We start from the raw sequence: 14613 nt of genomic DNA, 5'->3' as shown, positions 1-14613 counted from the left end.
GCTAAGCCCGTGACCTTCGATCCCTCAGGCTGTACTGCATCAACAAGCGACATCAGTGTGTAAAGGATATCACCACATGGGCTCAGGAACACTTCAGAAACCCACTGTCAGTAATGACAGTTGGTCGCTACATCTGTAAGTGCAAGTTAAAACTCTCCTATGCAAGGCGAAAACCGTTGCTCAGGCCCAGCGAAGCCGACGGCGTTTCTGGGTGTTGTTGACTTTTTTTTAAATTTTGTTGAGTATTTTTATTTTACACCTAAATACGTCACAACTAAGACTGCTTTTAAGGTGCACAACTGAAAGCTTCCAATAATAATTCACTTTACAAGACATGAAAAAAGGTTACATACTTAACAGATGTTTAGTAGACGACAAGTAAAATGTTAATGCTTATACGAGCTATGCCAATCTGATACCATACTGATGCAACTCTGTGATTTATGTTAACATTAATGTCAAATAATATAAAAAGTGCCACACAAAAACGCAAATGGGACGTTGCCTTGCACACATTTAGATTTGATTTTCAATTTTAAAACACAGCAAAGTAAAAAGAGCGAGTGCTTTGCCTACAGCACACACAAGGTCAAGTGTAATTTTGAAGTGTGTGTCTGTGTGTGTCTACATGTGCGTGTGTGTGTGTGCCTGTCTGTGAAAGCAGTGTAAATCTCTACTCTGCAATGTCATACTGAACAAGCCTGATGTTCAGATGTGTTTTTCACTGGCCAAGCTAACTCATAAAAATATAGCATTTATTTGGAGTGGCTTTGTGCATTCCGCTTATTTATGCCATTTATTTAGTTTATTTGTTTTGATGTAAAGTGGATATGAGATAAAACGAAGAGTTGATGACCTTGAAATATGCATAGAACATGCCTCACATGTAGTCTGCAGTAATTCACATTCCGCTGAGCAGATCCTCTGACAATTGTGGGCAATGGTGACATCATCTTAGGTTAAGAAAAAGTTGATGAAAAAGATGATTTGCAATTCTTACCAGTGAATGGCGGTAGACTGTAATCAAAGGCGTGTGTCTCTCTACCAGTGAAGATCAACACTGAGTCGTTCCCCCTGCAGTTGTAGCGACTTTCACTGGTAGGACAGCCGTCGAGGTATATTCTAACAGAACGCTGGGAGGCAACAATGAGATTCACACTTTGACTGACAGGAGAGCTTGTTTCGTCACTTTGAATGGCGAGGCCCCTTACGCAACCTCCGAGGCCTGCAGAGAACAGGAAAGAATGAGAAAAGTATTAAAAGCGTCAAGGAAATGTTTGTCTTGCACATTGTTAATAAAGTCCTGCCATAATTTATTATTTTACTTTGCATATTACAGTACATGTTGGTCAATTAATTATTTTCATAGCAATATGTTCTAACAATAAGTGTTTTGACACAGCTCTTACATTGAAGAGCCACTGTTGGTGTCGATAATAAAGTGTCAGGTCACAGCATCTGTCTTATCCTTTGCTGTGGACACATAACTTACCATGTCTGTGACTGTGGATGTGTAAGGCAGGATGTGTGAGCTGAGTGGGCACTCCGCCCAGGTATAATGGTGAGTCAACCTGAAGCCCCCCTGCTGCTCCAGCTCCCCTCGTCTCCTCTGCCCAATCATCGACAGCAGCAGAGATGAGAGAGCCACGCTTTGCTAGGGAAAGCTGCTTCCAGTCCCCATCACAGTAGCTCAGCCCAACCCACGTGTTAAGCTCAGTCACGTGACCACCACTGGAGAGAACGAACAACAGGAGGCCACCCTTCAGCTCCACCTAAAAATAAATATTAAAAGAAGCAATATAACAAGCTTAGTATTTTTCTTGTTACTTCTTAAATCTAACTTTCAAATTAGCGGCGTAACTGACCAGCATATAGTCATCAGTCCGTGTGTTGTATGAAAAAAGCAAAAGTGCATTGAGCTGGTCAGTTCTAAACTCCATGGAGATGTCAAAAACCTTTCCTCCACTGAACACAGCTTTGCTCAACTCCAAGTAACCTAAATACAAGAGGGAATGACATGGCAACATAAGCAGCCAAATGACATACAGTCCTGAGATAAAAATGTAAGATCACTATCTGCAATAAATAATCATCTGCACACCAATCATCAACAACAATAAAGACTGTCCTACCATGACCAAGAAAATGGGCCCCTTCCCCAGTTTGAAATGGGCAGCCTTCCCAGCATTCATATGCTGACACTTTATTTGTAGCTTTTTTCCAGTCCAGAGATCTCCACTCCTCTGATGGGCTGTCAGTCATCATAAAACGCACGTCTCTCAGACAACCTGAGAAACCTCGTTGCATCATTCGGGCGGCCCCTGGTGGCACAGACAATAATTAAAAAAACATTAACTGCACTTTTTAAAAAGTTTACCTATAATTCACAATCCTTATGAGAGACAAAAACTCATGTATTTTTTTACGCATTCTAACACGTAAATAAACTTAAATTAAAGTCAGCTTACAATGGAGTCAATGGAGTCTATTCTGTCCATAAAATTTACTAAAAAACATCTAAGAAACGCCAACAATACTCCATTTACATTTCATGACCTCAATATTATTCGAGTAGTAGCGATATTGTTATTAAACATTAAGGACCTACAATAAGCAGCGCATTGATCAGAGAGAGGTAACTTTGGTATGCTGCTGCATTGACATCATGAGCTGGTGAGATGCTTTCTCGCCTCAGAGCTCTTGAAAGTTTATTCTATATTATAAATCATGCCCCTCACTTTAATAGTAAAAAGATGTGGACATAAACTAAGAAGTTGGTACTCTTTGACAGCCAACTTAGGACCTGGAAATGGCGAAAAAGACCTTAAAAAGATGCTTTGTTCAACCCTCTTTTTTTTTTTTTTGCAAGGGTTACGAGTCATTCTTCATCTAAACGGGAATATATCAACATCATAACAGTAGGCATCCCAGTGAAAGCAGACATTGTACAGTAAGTCATGTTTTATTATCTGTCTTGGTTTTCAGGAAGTCTGCAGTGAGTTGTAATCAGTGATGTTGTGTAAGGAAAAAGCAAACGTGATGTGTTAATGCGCCAACTTGTGCTTAAAATGAGCAAAATATGTAAATATTACATGCTATTATGAATGTGCCTGTTACTACTTTACATGTATACTTACAGTCTGTATATAAAACGTTGATGGCAGTGTTTGGATGTTTTTAAGCGCTTTATAGGCAGAATAGAGCGATTCAAATAGGCTCCATTGTAAATGAACTATTGCTTGCATTTATTTACTAGTTGGAGTGCATAAAAAAAAGAAAACATGTATACTAATCTTACATAAGAATTGGGAATGATAGGCAAAATCCAAAAAACAGTGCAGTTCCCCTTTAAAAATGTTTTGACATCGCGGTTACATGCTAAAATAGACACCTACAGCACATCTACAGGTCAGCAGCCAGCCATAGGTAGAGTGTAGATGGACGCACCTGAATCCTTCCTCTGTAGAGTTAAATCTTCTGGCAGTCCTCCAATGAAAACTCCAGTATTCTCACCAATTATTGTGCTGCCACTGGAGGCTGAAGCACTGTCTAGTGTATTGTATAGCATGTATGTGTGTTTGAAAAGAAAAAGTAAAGGGAACAATAAGAACAATTAAAAAATGCTCAACACCACATCCTAATGGTACATTTAATAAACACCACAGATCACAAAAAAGATTTCCAACCACAACATTAGGTACACTTTCCCTTTTTATTGAGATATTATGCACTAACATTGAAAAAAACGCTGCTTTTCATTTACCATATTAGCTATGCATACAGAATGGTATCATAGTAGCAATAAGAATTACTGATATGGTTTTTCATTGGATTTTATCTGCCTAGATGTTACAGGAGAAACTAATGTTGTGCCTGATGAATGTATGAACGGCTACAACAAACTGGCAAAGAGCACAGGAGCACTGATAGACATAAGTGAGTTTTTCCGTGTGGGTAAAGCTCTCGTTTCCTCACTGGATTCCTCACTGGATCAAAGAGCAGCTAAGATTAACCTGGCTAATGCCTCAACAACTGGGAAATTTACACACAAAGCAGCAGATGTGTATAATTACTTCTACATCCTACGCTGTTTACTTTTACAGACTGTAAAAACATACAGCATTACCATTTATTACACACCCACACAAACAGGTGATGCATGCTGCGGTCAGTATGAATGAGTTACCTCTGTATTGATTGTTTACAATGATTGTTCCCACGGCTCCTCGCCTTGTTGCTGTGATGCTGTGCCACTGTCCATCGTTGTAGAGGCGCCCTCCGTCCCCCTGTGCACTCACGGCCACCACTGAGCCCTACGCAAAGCAGCAGAGAAGAAACAACTGAAGAAACCTTGAACTGGAGCTGAACGCTGAAAAGAAAAACTGGGATTCAATATATCTGTAAAGTAGGTATGGTTTGACAGGTCTGGGAGGACACCATGGGTAGTGAAATGTTATGTCTATACCTCAAAACCTTTGAAGGCCTACATTTTTTACCAACATTTTAGGAGAAATGTCACATTGACCTGAATGTACAGTATTTTTTTCCTTAGGAGATAAAATCTGAAAAAAATGAGCAGTCTTACATATGGAGTAGTTGAGATTTGTATATGCCAACCTATAGGTGGCGCCAATAACTCATCCCAAAACCATTCAGAGCTTTTTTTCTTGTCACTCAAAAATATTAGTGAGATGCATTTGAGACGAGGGCTGTCTTTGACTAAGCATTTTCAAAGCCAAATTTGATTCATTAGATTATGCGCTTAGTCAACTATCAGTTCAGAATCTATGGCATTTTTTTTTTTTTTTAGAGAGAAATAAACAGATTGTCATCATAGTAGTGTATACAGGCTGGTCACTAGGTGTCAGTATAACATCACATGACGTAAATATAGCCGCTTTAAGGTGAATTTTTCAGATACTTAAAATAGAAATATAGTGTTTCATTAAAGTGGACATACCGTATTTTTCGGACTATAAGTCGCAGTTTTTTTCAGTTTGGCCGGGGGTGCGACTTATACTCAGGAGCGACTTATGTGTGAAATTATTAACACATTACCGTAAAATATCAAATAACATTATTTAGCTCATTCACGTAAGAGACTAGACGTATAAGATTTCATGGGATTTAGCGATTAGGAGTGACAGATTGTTTGGTAAACGCAGTGTTTCCCACACATTCATTTATTTGTGGCGGCCCGCCACGAAAGAATTACGTCCGCCACAAATGGATTTTTCGGCTTTTGACTCGCTCGACCGCTCATAAAAGCAATGTGAATGTTGCTTGTAGTTACAACTCCGGTGCAGTAGGTGGCGGTAGCCTACTATGCATTGTAACTCCGCCAATAGCACTTAATTCACCTGGTGGGCCAGAAGAAGAAGAAGAAGAAGAAGAAGAAGAGGGACGGACGGACGGACGGGATCAAAATACGAGGGTAATATAGGTTATAGGTAGATAGGTTATAGCTGCATCGCTCGCAGCTCGTCATATATTTAACGTTAATCCGCAATTTCACCGAGCGTTTCACTGACGGTGAGCAGCCTGACGCTGCTTCATTAACACCGCCGCTGTTTGACTCGTGGGCCGGGGCAGACGCACGTAGTAACAGTCACGTGTTTTCATACCGACGAGCTAACGTGTCCAGGTTATAACCCTGTTGTCAATAAACACACATGGACTGAAGCTAAATTGTCCACTGTCCACTGCAGCATGTGAATGCAATGAAAAGAATAAAATCTGAGCCAACCAGTTGTTAAAATGTTGTCCAGGTTAATGTTTTGGCCATTAAAAGCCCTTCATTTCAAGATTTCAACTGTGATCGGGCTTTAAACAGGTGGCTGACCTGTTCAGATGAGTGTAACTGCTACTGGTCAAATAATGTGAAATAGCATTTAATTTTACATATATGCAATGCCATTTAAATGTAATTATAGATAATAATAATAATAATAATAAATACTGTGTAGTGTTGTAAATAGTCAACGGGAAGAATTTTAGTAAGATATAACCCATGAGCACTACACAGCCAGAAAAAAACCTAGGCAGGACAAGTAAAAATATTGGGGCAAGTAGATTTGAGAAGTCGGGCAAGTAGAAAAAAACCTTAACGTTGAACCCTGCATGTGTTGAGCTGCTGCCGCTTAAGGTTAGACGGCACTGTACATAGAGCGCTTCTTCTTGTTAGTAATAAATTCTAATGTTGGATGTTCACTCCTTCACACAGATGAGTATAGAAAAATATTTTCAACGGCCGAAAAGGGCTCGACTTGGAGAGGAGGTAGGCCTACAGTCCGGACCACAGGTGCGACCTGTTCAGCAGCAGCAGGAGGAGGTTGACTGACTGTGGCAGGACACCTCTGCCTCTGTTTCACTTCATGTTGCTGGTAAATAATATGGTTGTAGTAGTAGGCTAAAGTTAAATTATTTAGTATTCACTAATTAGAGGGGCAGAGCTTTAAGAGACATTTTAGCTTTTATATTTTATACGATATATTTTTTGTAAGAACCACAATTAATAAATATATTTCAGTGAATCACTAATTGTTCAAATCTGTATATAAATATGTACATAAAATGTTGTAATTATATTCCAACTCCGCGTTCTTCTTGGTCATCGCCGTTGCCGCCGCCAACCCCCGACCACACCACCACAAATAGATGCCTGTCCTGTGGGAAACACTGAAACGTATAGCATGTTCTATATGTTATAGTTATTTGAATGACTCTTACCATAATATGTTACGTTAACATACCAGGCACGTTCTCAGTTGGTTATTTATGCGTCATATAACGCACACTTATTCAGCCTGTTGTTCACTATTCTTTATTTATTTTAAATTGCCTTTCAAATGTCTATTCTTGGTGTTGGGTTTTATCAAATCAATTTCCCAAAAAAATGCGACTTATACTACAGTGCGACTTATATATGTTTTTTTCCTTCTTTATTATGCATTTTCTGCCGGTGCGACTTATACTCCGGAGCAACTTATACTCCGGAGCAACTTATACTTCGAAAAATACGGTAACAGAGATCTCACTTGTAATTTTTTGTATCTCAAAAAGAGGCTAAACCACTATGATAAACAAATAAACTCGGTAGAGATTGTTTTGTTTTGTGAGATCCTTAGGCGCTGCGCCGACAAGACAGGTTGTAACAAAGTTTCCGTACGTGAACCAGCAGAATGATCATTAGTTTTACCAACAGAGAGCTACATTCGTAGGGTGGAATTATAGTAAAACATTTTTTTTTGCAGACAAATATTTTTTGGAGAGAGAGATGTGGGAGGCAAAAATACATGGCTAGCTGGTTTTAACACGTGGCGTCACACCAGGAAGAAGCGTTCGGAAGCAGCTTTCAGATAGGAATTATCTCTCTCTCTTTAAAAATATATTTTACTAATGATAAACATAATCGACTCATCCCACCCAAAACATCTACTGTGCGCGGGGTACTCGGCAGGTTAACTCCCAAAAAGCGAGGAGAGGGGTTTAATGTCTGAAGATTCGACTGTGAGGTTGGTAGTCGAATTAGACTCCTCTGAATCAAAGTGTCGAATCTTTGACTATTTGAAGCCAGCCCTAGTCGAGAACCACTGAAAAAAATGTCTCGGGGTAAGGAAAGTTAGCAAAAAAGGGGTTATGATGATAATTTTAAGATAATGGTGATTAATGAAGCAGTCATCAAACAACTGTCCAGCAGCTGAGAAATACGATGTTAGTTTTTTATTGGAATCCAACAATTATTTCACTTATTTTGAAAACTTGATTGAAAAAATAATTGTTTTGTCTTTTTTTGTCATAATTTTGTCTTAAAAAATATATTTGTCCAAAAACTGGTCCCAAAGTGCAGGTGTCATGTTATATTCTGATTAATACAATAAAGTATGTATCTAATATCATACAAAACTTTAAAGGTTAAACTGTCGTCATGTAATCTTGTTATTAAGATTGGTTAATGTATTTCTACACTTATTTGAAAGGTGAGATTATTAAAAATCATGTGTGAAATATTAATAAAGGTTTGGCAGAATATTTGTATTTCCAATATTTAGCAAGGTAAAGACAAGTCCTATAGTAAAACAAGAGCACCAGATCAGTAAACGCCTACAGAAATGCACTTAGAGTACAGAGCCACATACAAACAGTGATGAAGCTTTAATGATGGGATCAATAAATGTATGAATGCCAAAGTATATCAGCTTTTGGCATTTTTACTGCCAGCGCTAGGCGGCTCTTCTTGACAAGGCAGCAAGGGGAAATGTGTTCTTTTTACAGGGAGACACAACCAGATCAAATTCTCGCCAGTTAAATATTCAACAATTTCATAATCACTGTGGGTGTCCTTGAGCAAGTCATTACAAGTGTTAACTACTCAAGGGGCTATGTAGGACTGCCGGTAGCAATGTTCCACACAAGGGAATGAAAACAACAAAATAATAAATTGTGTCGAACACGCAGCATGTTTGTATCATAACCAACAACTAACAGTTACATGCACATAAAGTGAGCAAGTTTCTCATACTTGTGTCATTTAGCCAACTTAAGAGTGTCATGCCAAATTACAGCAGCACGGTGGAACAGGGGTTAGTGCATGTGCCTCACAATACGAAGGTCCTGCTTTCTGTGTGGAGTTTGCATGTTCTCCCCGAGACTGCGTGGGTTCCGTCCGGGTACTCGGGCTTCCTCCCACCTCCAAAAACATGCACCAGGGGATAGGTTAATTGGCAACACTAAATTGGCCCTAGTGTGTGAATGTGAGTGTGAATGTTGTCTGTCTATCTGTGTTGGCCCTGTGATGAGGTGGCGACTTGTCCAGGGTGTACCCCGCCTTCCGCCCGATTGTAGCTGAGATAGGCTCCAGCACACCCCGCGACCCCGAACGGGACAAGCGGTGGAAAATGGATGGATGCCAAATTACACCGTGCACTCTTATTGCCATTAGACTAGCTAAACAGGCTGCTAGGGAGAAGCAATATATATCCATTGGGGAGACGACAATAAAAGGTGACACTACTCTAACTGTTGATTATCCCAAACTAAAAAAAAAAAAAAATAGTCCGCCCATTTGGAAAATACGCTGTTTATCGATACGCTAGAATTATGTAACAAATACTGTCAAACCTGTGTTAGCTGCCGCACAAATGTCCCCCGCAACAAAAAGTAGTGTTATAAACCTTGTCTACAGCAGTTTCAAGTATAATGTGGTCAGCGGCCACTTATTTTGTTTCCTGGAATAATTATTTATTTTTGCTACTTACAGTGGCCGATAATATTGTATCAGAATTTGCTGCCATGACGCATGAAGTTGATATGAGTCTCAGTTGTTGTTTATTCATTCATTGTTTACTCTTTTTATGTTAAAATTTCTACAATATCGTTTCCTTGTTATGAATTGCTTTCTTCTATAATATTTAAGTTTAATAACCTAATAAAAAAAAAATCAATGAACGAAGATGCTCGCTTGCTGTTTACGTAAACCTATTATGAACGTATGCATAGGGATGCAATGGGCGGTGTGTACATTATTTATTTATTATTATTTTTTATTAGCCTTTATTTAACCAGGTAAAATCCCATTGAGATCAAAGATCTCTTTTCCAAAGGAGACCTGGCCAAGAGGGCAGCAGCAAGGTTACATTAAAAACAGTAAACAAATACATAAAACATCACATTTACAACATTAAAACTTGCTCACATGACACATGTGCATACAGACAAGGTAGACTGCAGTCCTTTCACAGAAGCTTTAAACTCATTCAACGTAACTAGGGTTTGAAGTTTAATGTTCGATTGTAGGTTATTCCAAGCCTTCGGTGCAGAAAACCTAAATGCTTTCTTGCCCAGTTCAGTTCTTACTTTGGGGACGACAAATTGCAGAACATTCATTGAACGAAGATTGTGACTTCCTTGTTTCTTTGTTAAAAGACAAGACGGATAAGATGGAGTGATACCCAGAATGGTTTTGTAGATGAAAACATACCAATGATTGAGGCTTACATATTACACTAACGTCCCAAAACATGTCATATTATCTCGTGCCAACGAGCTCTCGTCATCTGTTCTTAAACTTTTAACAAATCAGAAAGCTGCAGCTAAATGCTTTCAGCGGCTCAACGAATAACGTCATAACGTCTCATTTTTACTACTCCAACGCTTCCCGTCATATTCAGCTTCAACATGTGAGTTTGTCATGACTCCAACCACCGCAAAGGCTGACTCAAATGGCTCCACATTCGGTGGCCACCCGTCTATAGTGGGCACTTTCGCTGTTTCCCTTAAGTCGCTTTACACAGGTTTGACTATAGTTATATTTTTATGAAGATGTGTTACAACAAGTACTGCATGGATACTGATGAGTGTGCTGTTTGTGTTTTTTTGTTTCAGAGCCTAATTAGATAGTGACCTCATAGAAATATGCGCAATCATCTGCTATCATTGCTTTCATCATCCAATCATCGACTCTTCAACCTCTCTACATGTGTCTGTAAGGATGGATAAGGCATGTGTGTGAGAGTGTGTATGCAAGGGTGCAAAGCTTAATTAGCTTGGCATTGGTATTCATGTGTGATGACTGCAGGGAATGAGTTAATTGCAGTCCAATTCAAACGTTGACACACTTTTAAAGTTTTTATTCCACCCCCTCTCGCTCCACCTCCCTGACAGAAAGCAGTCAGTGAGGTACAGATCACATTTATAAGATGAGAGAAAGTCAGCAGGAAAAAAAGCAGAAAGAGACATACTGAAGTATCACCATGAAGGCAAAAAGGGCCTGTTGAAGGTGAGCAGTACTGTAGGTTAAGTGAGAAGAATTTGATTGTAAAGTATAAAACATTGCCTTAAATGCACACTTCACTAAATGATTAGAGGTTTAATTTGAATAACAGTTTCTCAAATGCATATACATCTAATTAGGTATAATGAGCTCCAGAAATTAATTCAACAATACGTTCGGTTGCAGTTTTCGGTTATCTCAAACTGCCCAAAATCCATCCATCCATCCATTTTCTTCCGCTTATCCGAGGTCGGGTCGCGGGGGCAGCAGCTTAAGCAGGGAAGCCCAGACTTCCCTCTCCCCAGCCACTTCGTCCAGCTCCTCCCGGGGGATCCCGAGGCGTTCCCAGGCCAGCCGGGCGAGATAGTCTTCCCAGCGTGTCCTGGGTCTTCCCCGTGGCCTCCTACCGGTCGGACGTGCCCGAAACACCTTCCTAGGGAGGCGTTCGGGTGGCATCCTGACCAGATGCCCGAACCACCTCATCTGGCTCCTCTCGATGTGGAGGAGCAGCGGCTTTATTTTGAGCTCCTCCCGAATGAGAGAGCTTCTCACCCTATCTCTAAGGGAGAGCCCCGCCACTCGGCGGAGGAAACTCATTTCGGCCGCTTGTACCCGTGATCTTGTCCTTTCGGTCATGACCCAAAGCTCATGACCATAGGTGAGAATGGGAACGTAGATCGACCGGTAAATCGAGAGCTTTGCCTTCCGGCTCAGCTCCTTCTTCACCACAACAGATCGATACAGCGTCCACATTACTGAAGACGCCGCACCGATCCGCCTGTCGATCTCACGATCCACTCTTCCCCCACTCGTGAACAAGACTCCGAGGTACTTGAACTCCTCCACTTGGGGCAAGATCTCCTCCCCAACCCGGAGATGGCACTCCACCCTTTTCCGGGAGAGAACCATGGACTCGGACTTGGAGGTGCTGATTCCCATCCCAGTCGCTTCACACTCCGCTGCGAACCGATCCAGTGAGAGCTGAAGATCTTGGCCGGAGGAAGCCATCAGGACCACATCATCTGCAAATAGCAGAGACCTAATCCTGCAGCCACCAAACCAGATACCCTCAACGCCCTGACTGCACCTAGAAATTCTGTCCATAAAGGTTATGAACAGAATCGGTGACAAAGGGCAGCCTTGGCGGAGTCCAACCCTCACTGGAAACGTGTCCGACTTACTGCCGGCAATGCGGACCAAGCTCTGACACTGATCATACAGGGAGCGGACTGCCACTATAAGACAGTCCGTTACCCCATACTCTCTGAGCACTCCCCACAGGACTTCCCGGGGTACACGGTCGAATGCCTTCTCCAAGTCCACAAAGCACATGTAGACTGGTTGGGCAAACTCCCATGCACCCTCAAGGACCCTGCCGAGAGTATAGAGCTGGTCCACAGTTCCACGACCAGGACGAAAACCACACTGTTCCTCCTGAATCCGAGGTTCGACTATCCGGCGTAGCCTCCTCTCCAGTACACCTGAATAGACCTTACCGGGAAGGCTGAGGAGTGTGATCCCACGATAGTTGGAACACACCCTCCGGTTCCCCTTCTTAAAGAGAGGAACCACCACCCCGGTCTGCCAATCCAGAGGTACCGCCCCCGATGTCCACGCGATGTTGCAGAGTCTTGTCAACCAAGACAGCCCCACAACATTCAAAGCCTTAAGGAACTCCGGGCGGATCTCATCCACCCCCGGGGCCTTGCCACCGAGGAGCTTTTTAACTACCTCGGCAACCTCAGCCCCAGAAATAGGAGAGCCCACCACAGATTCCCCAGGCCCTGCTTCCTCATAGAAAGACGTGCTGGTAGGATTGAGGAGGTCTTCGAAGTATTCTCTCCACCGATCCACAACATCCGCAGTCGAGGTCAGCAGAGCACCATCCCCACCATACACGGTGTTGACACTGCACTGCTTCCCCTTCCTGAGGCGGCGGATGGTGGTCCAGAATTGCTTCGAAGCCGTCCGGAAGTCTTTTTCCATGGCCTCCCCGAACTCCTCCCATGTCCGAGTTTTTGCCTCCGCGACCGCTGAAGCCGCACACCGCTTGGCCTGTCGGTACCTGTCTGCTGCCTCAGGAGTCCCATGAGCCAAAAGAACCCGATAGGACTCCTTCTTCAGCCTGACGGCATCCCTCACAGCCGGCGTCCACCAACGGGTTCTAGGATTACAGGCACCAACCACCTTGCGGCCACAGCTCCAATCGGCCGCCTCGACAACAGAGGCACGGAACATCGTCCACTCGGACTCAATGTCCAGCGCCTCCCTCGTGACATTTTCAAAGTTCTTCCGGAGGTGGGAATTGAAACTCTCTCTGACAGGAGACTCTGCCCGACGTTCCCAGCAAACCCTCACAATGCGTTTGGGCCTGCCAGGTCTGTCCGGCATCCTCCCCCACCATCGCAGCCAACTCACCACCAGGTGGTGATCGGTAGAAAGCTCGCCCCTCTCTTTACCCGAGTGTCCAAAACATGAGACCGCAAATCCGATGACACAACTACAAAGTCGATCATGGAACTGCGGCCTAGGGTGTCCTGGTGCCAAGTGCACATATGGACACCCTTATGTTTGAACATGGTGTTTGTTACAATCTGTGACGAGCACAAAAGTCCAATAACAGAACACCACTCGGGTTCAGATCCGGGCGGCCATTCTTCCCAATCACACCTCTCCAGGTTTCACTGTCGCTGCCAACATGAGCGTTGAAGTCCCCCAGTAGAACGAGGGAATCACCCGGGGGAGCACTCTCCAGTACTCCCTCGAGTGAATCCAAAAAGGGTGGGTACTCTGAGCTGCCGTTTGGCGCGTAAACGCAAACAACAGTCAGAACCCGTCCCCCCACCCGAAGGCGGAGGGAAGCTACCCTCTCGTCCACCCGGTTGAACTCCAACGTGCAGGCTTTGAGCCGAGGGGCAACAAGAATTGCCACCCCAGCCCGTCGCCTCTCACTGCCGACAACGCCAGAGTGGAAGAGAGTCCAGCCTCTCTCAAGAGAAGTGGTTCCAGAGCCCTTGCTGTGCGTCGAAGTGAGTCCGACTATATCTAGCCGGAACTTCTCCACCTCACGCACTAGCTCAGGCTCCTTCCCCCCCAGCGAGGTGACGTTCCACGTCTCAAGAGCCAGCTTATGTAGCCGAGGATCGGACCGCCAAGTGCCCTGCCCTCGGCTGCCGCCCAGCTCACACTGCACCCGACCTCTATGGCCCCTGCTATGGGTGGTGAGCCCATTGGAGGGGGGACCCACGTTGCCTCTTCGGGCTGTGCCCGGCCGGGCCCCATGGGGACAGGCCCGGCCACCAGGCGCTCGCCATCTTGCCCCACCTCCGGGCCTGGCTCCAGAGGGGGGCCCCGGTGACCCGCGTCCGGGCGAGGGAAATCTTGCCCAAAATCACTTCTAATATAATTTCCTTCTGATGTAACTGAATAACAAAAATACTATAAAAACATCTCAGTATGATCTAGAACAGTTCTATATCACTATAAACAACAACCACAATTATACACATGACGTATAATTAAAAACACCTCAAAGTGGAGGTGCTCTTGTATTGGATTTCAAAAGACAATGTAATGTTGAGATGAATGCATAGCAGCTAACTAAATCTTATATTTCACATTTATAGTCACATTCCACATGATGTAAAAAAGGTGTACATACCTGTGGGTCAAACAAAAAGTAAGGGCGTCCGTTTTTTAACTGAATCGCAATGAATTCCTCTTGATTTCCAGGAGAAATGGCGCATAGCAGCATGCCATCTGGAGAGGAAGTCTTGAAACTCAACTCCACACCTGGAGCAAAGATGAAGAAGTGTAAAATAATACTAATAATAATAATAGTT

At 43.1% G+C, this 14613-nt stretch overlaps 1 protein-coding gene across 1 annotated transcript in view; it reads right to left on the bottom strand.

Moving 5' to 3' along the window:
• Positions 1-14613, bottom strand: part of ush2a (Usher syndrome 2A (autosomal recessive, mild)) — a 363320-nt gene that overhangs the window by 199374 nt on the left and 149333 nt on the right. The window contains exons 30-36 of the mRNA XM_061964341.2: positions 14433-14563; positions 4187-4313; positions 3448-3549; positions 2133-2321; positions 1866-1996; positions 1493-1772; positions 1001-1225 (exon numbers count right to left, since the gene is read on the bottom strand). Of these exons, the coding sequence (XP_061820325.2) occupies positions 1001-1225; positions 1493-1772; positions 1866-1996; positions 2133-2321; positions 3448-3549; positions 4187-4313; positions 14433-14563 (1185 nt within the window). The remainder of the gene's footprint in view (positions 1-1000; positions 1226-1492; positions 1773-1865; positions 1997-2132; positions 2322-3447; positions 3550-4186; positions 4314-14432; positions 14564-14613) is intronic.

Source organism: Nerophis lumbriciformis, linkage group LG06 (assembly GCF_033978685.3).
Source record: "Nerophis lumbriciformis linkage group LG06, RoL_Nlum_v2.1, whole genome shotgun sequence".
NCBI classification, from domain to species: Eukaryota; Metazoa; Chordata; class Actinopteri; order Syngnathiformes; family Syngnathidae; genus Nerophis; species Nerophis lumbriciformis.
The sequence above is the reverse complement of the archived record's forward strand: the minus strand, read 5'-3'. Positions and strand labels throughout refer to the sequence as shown.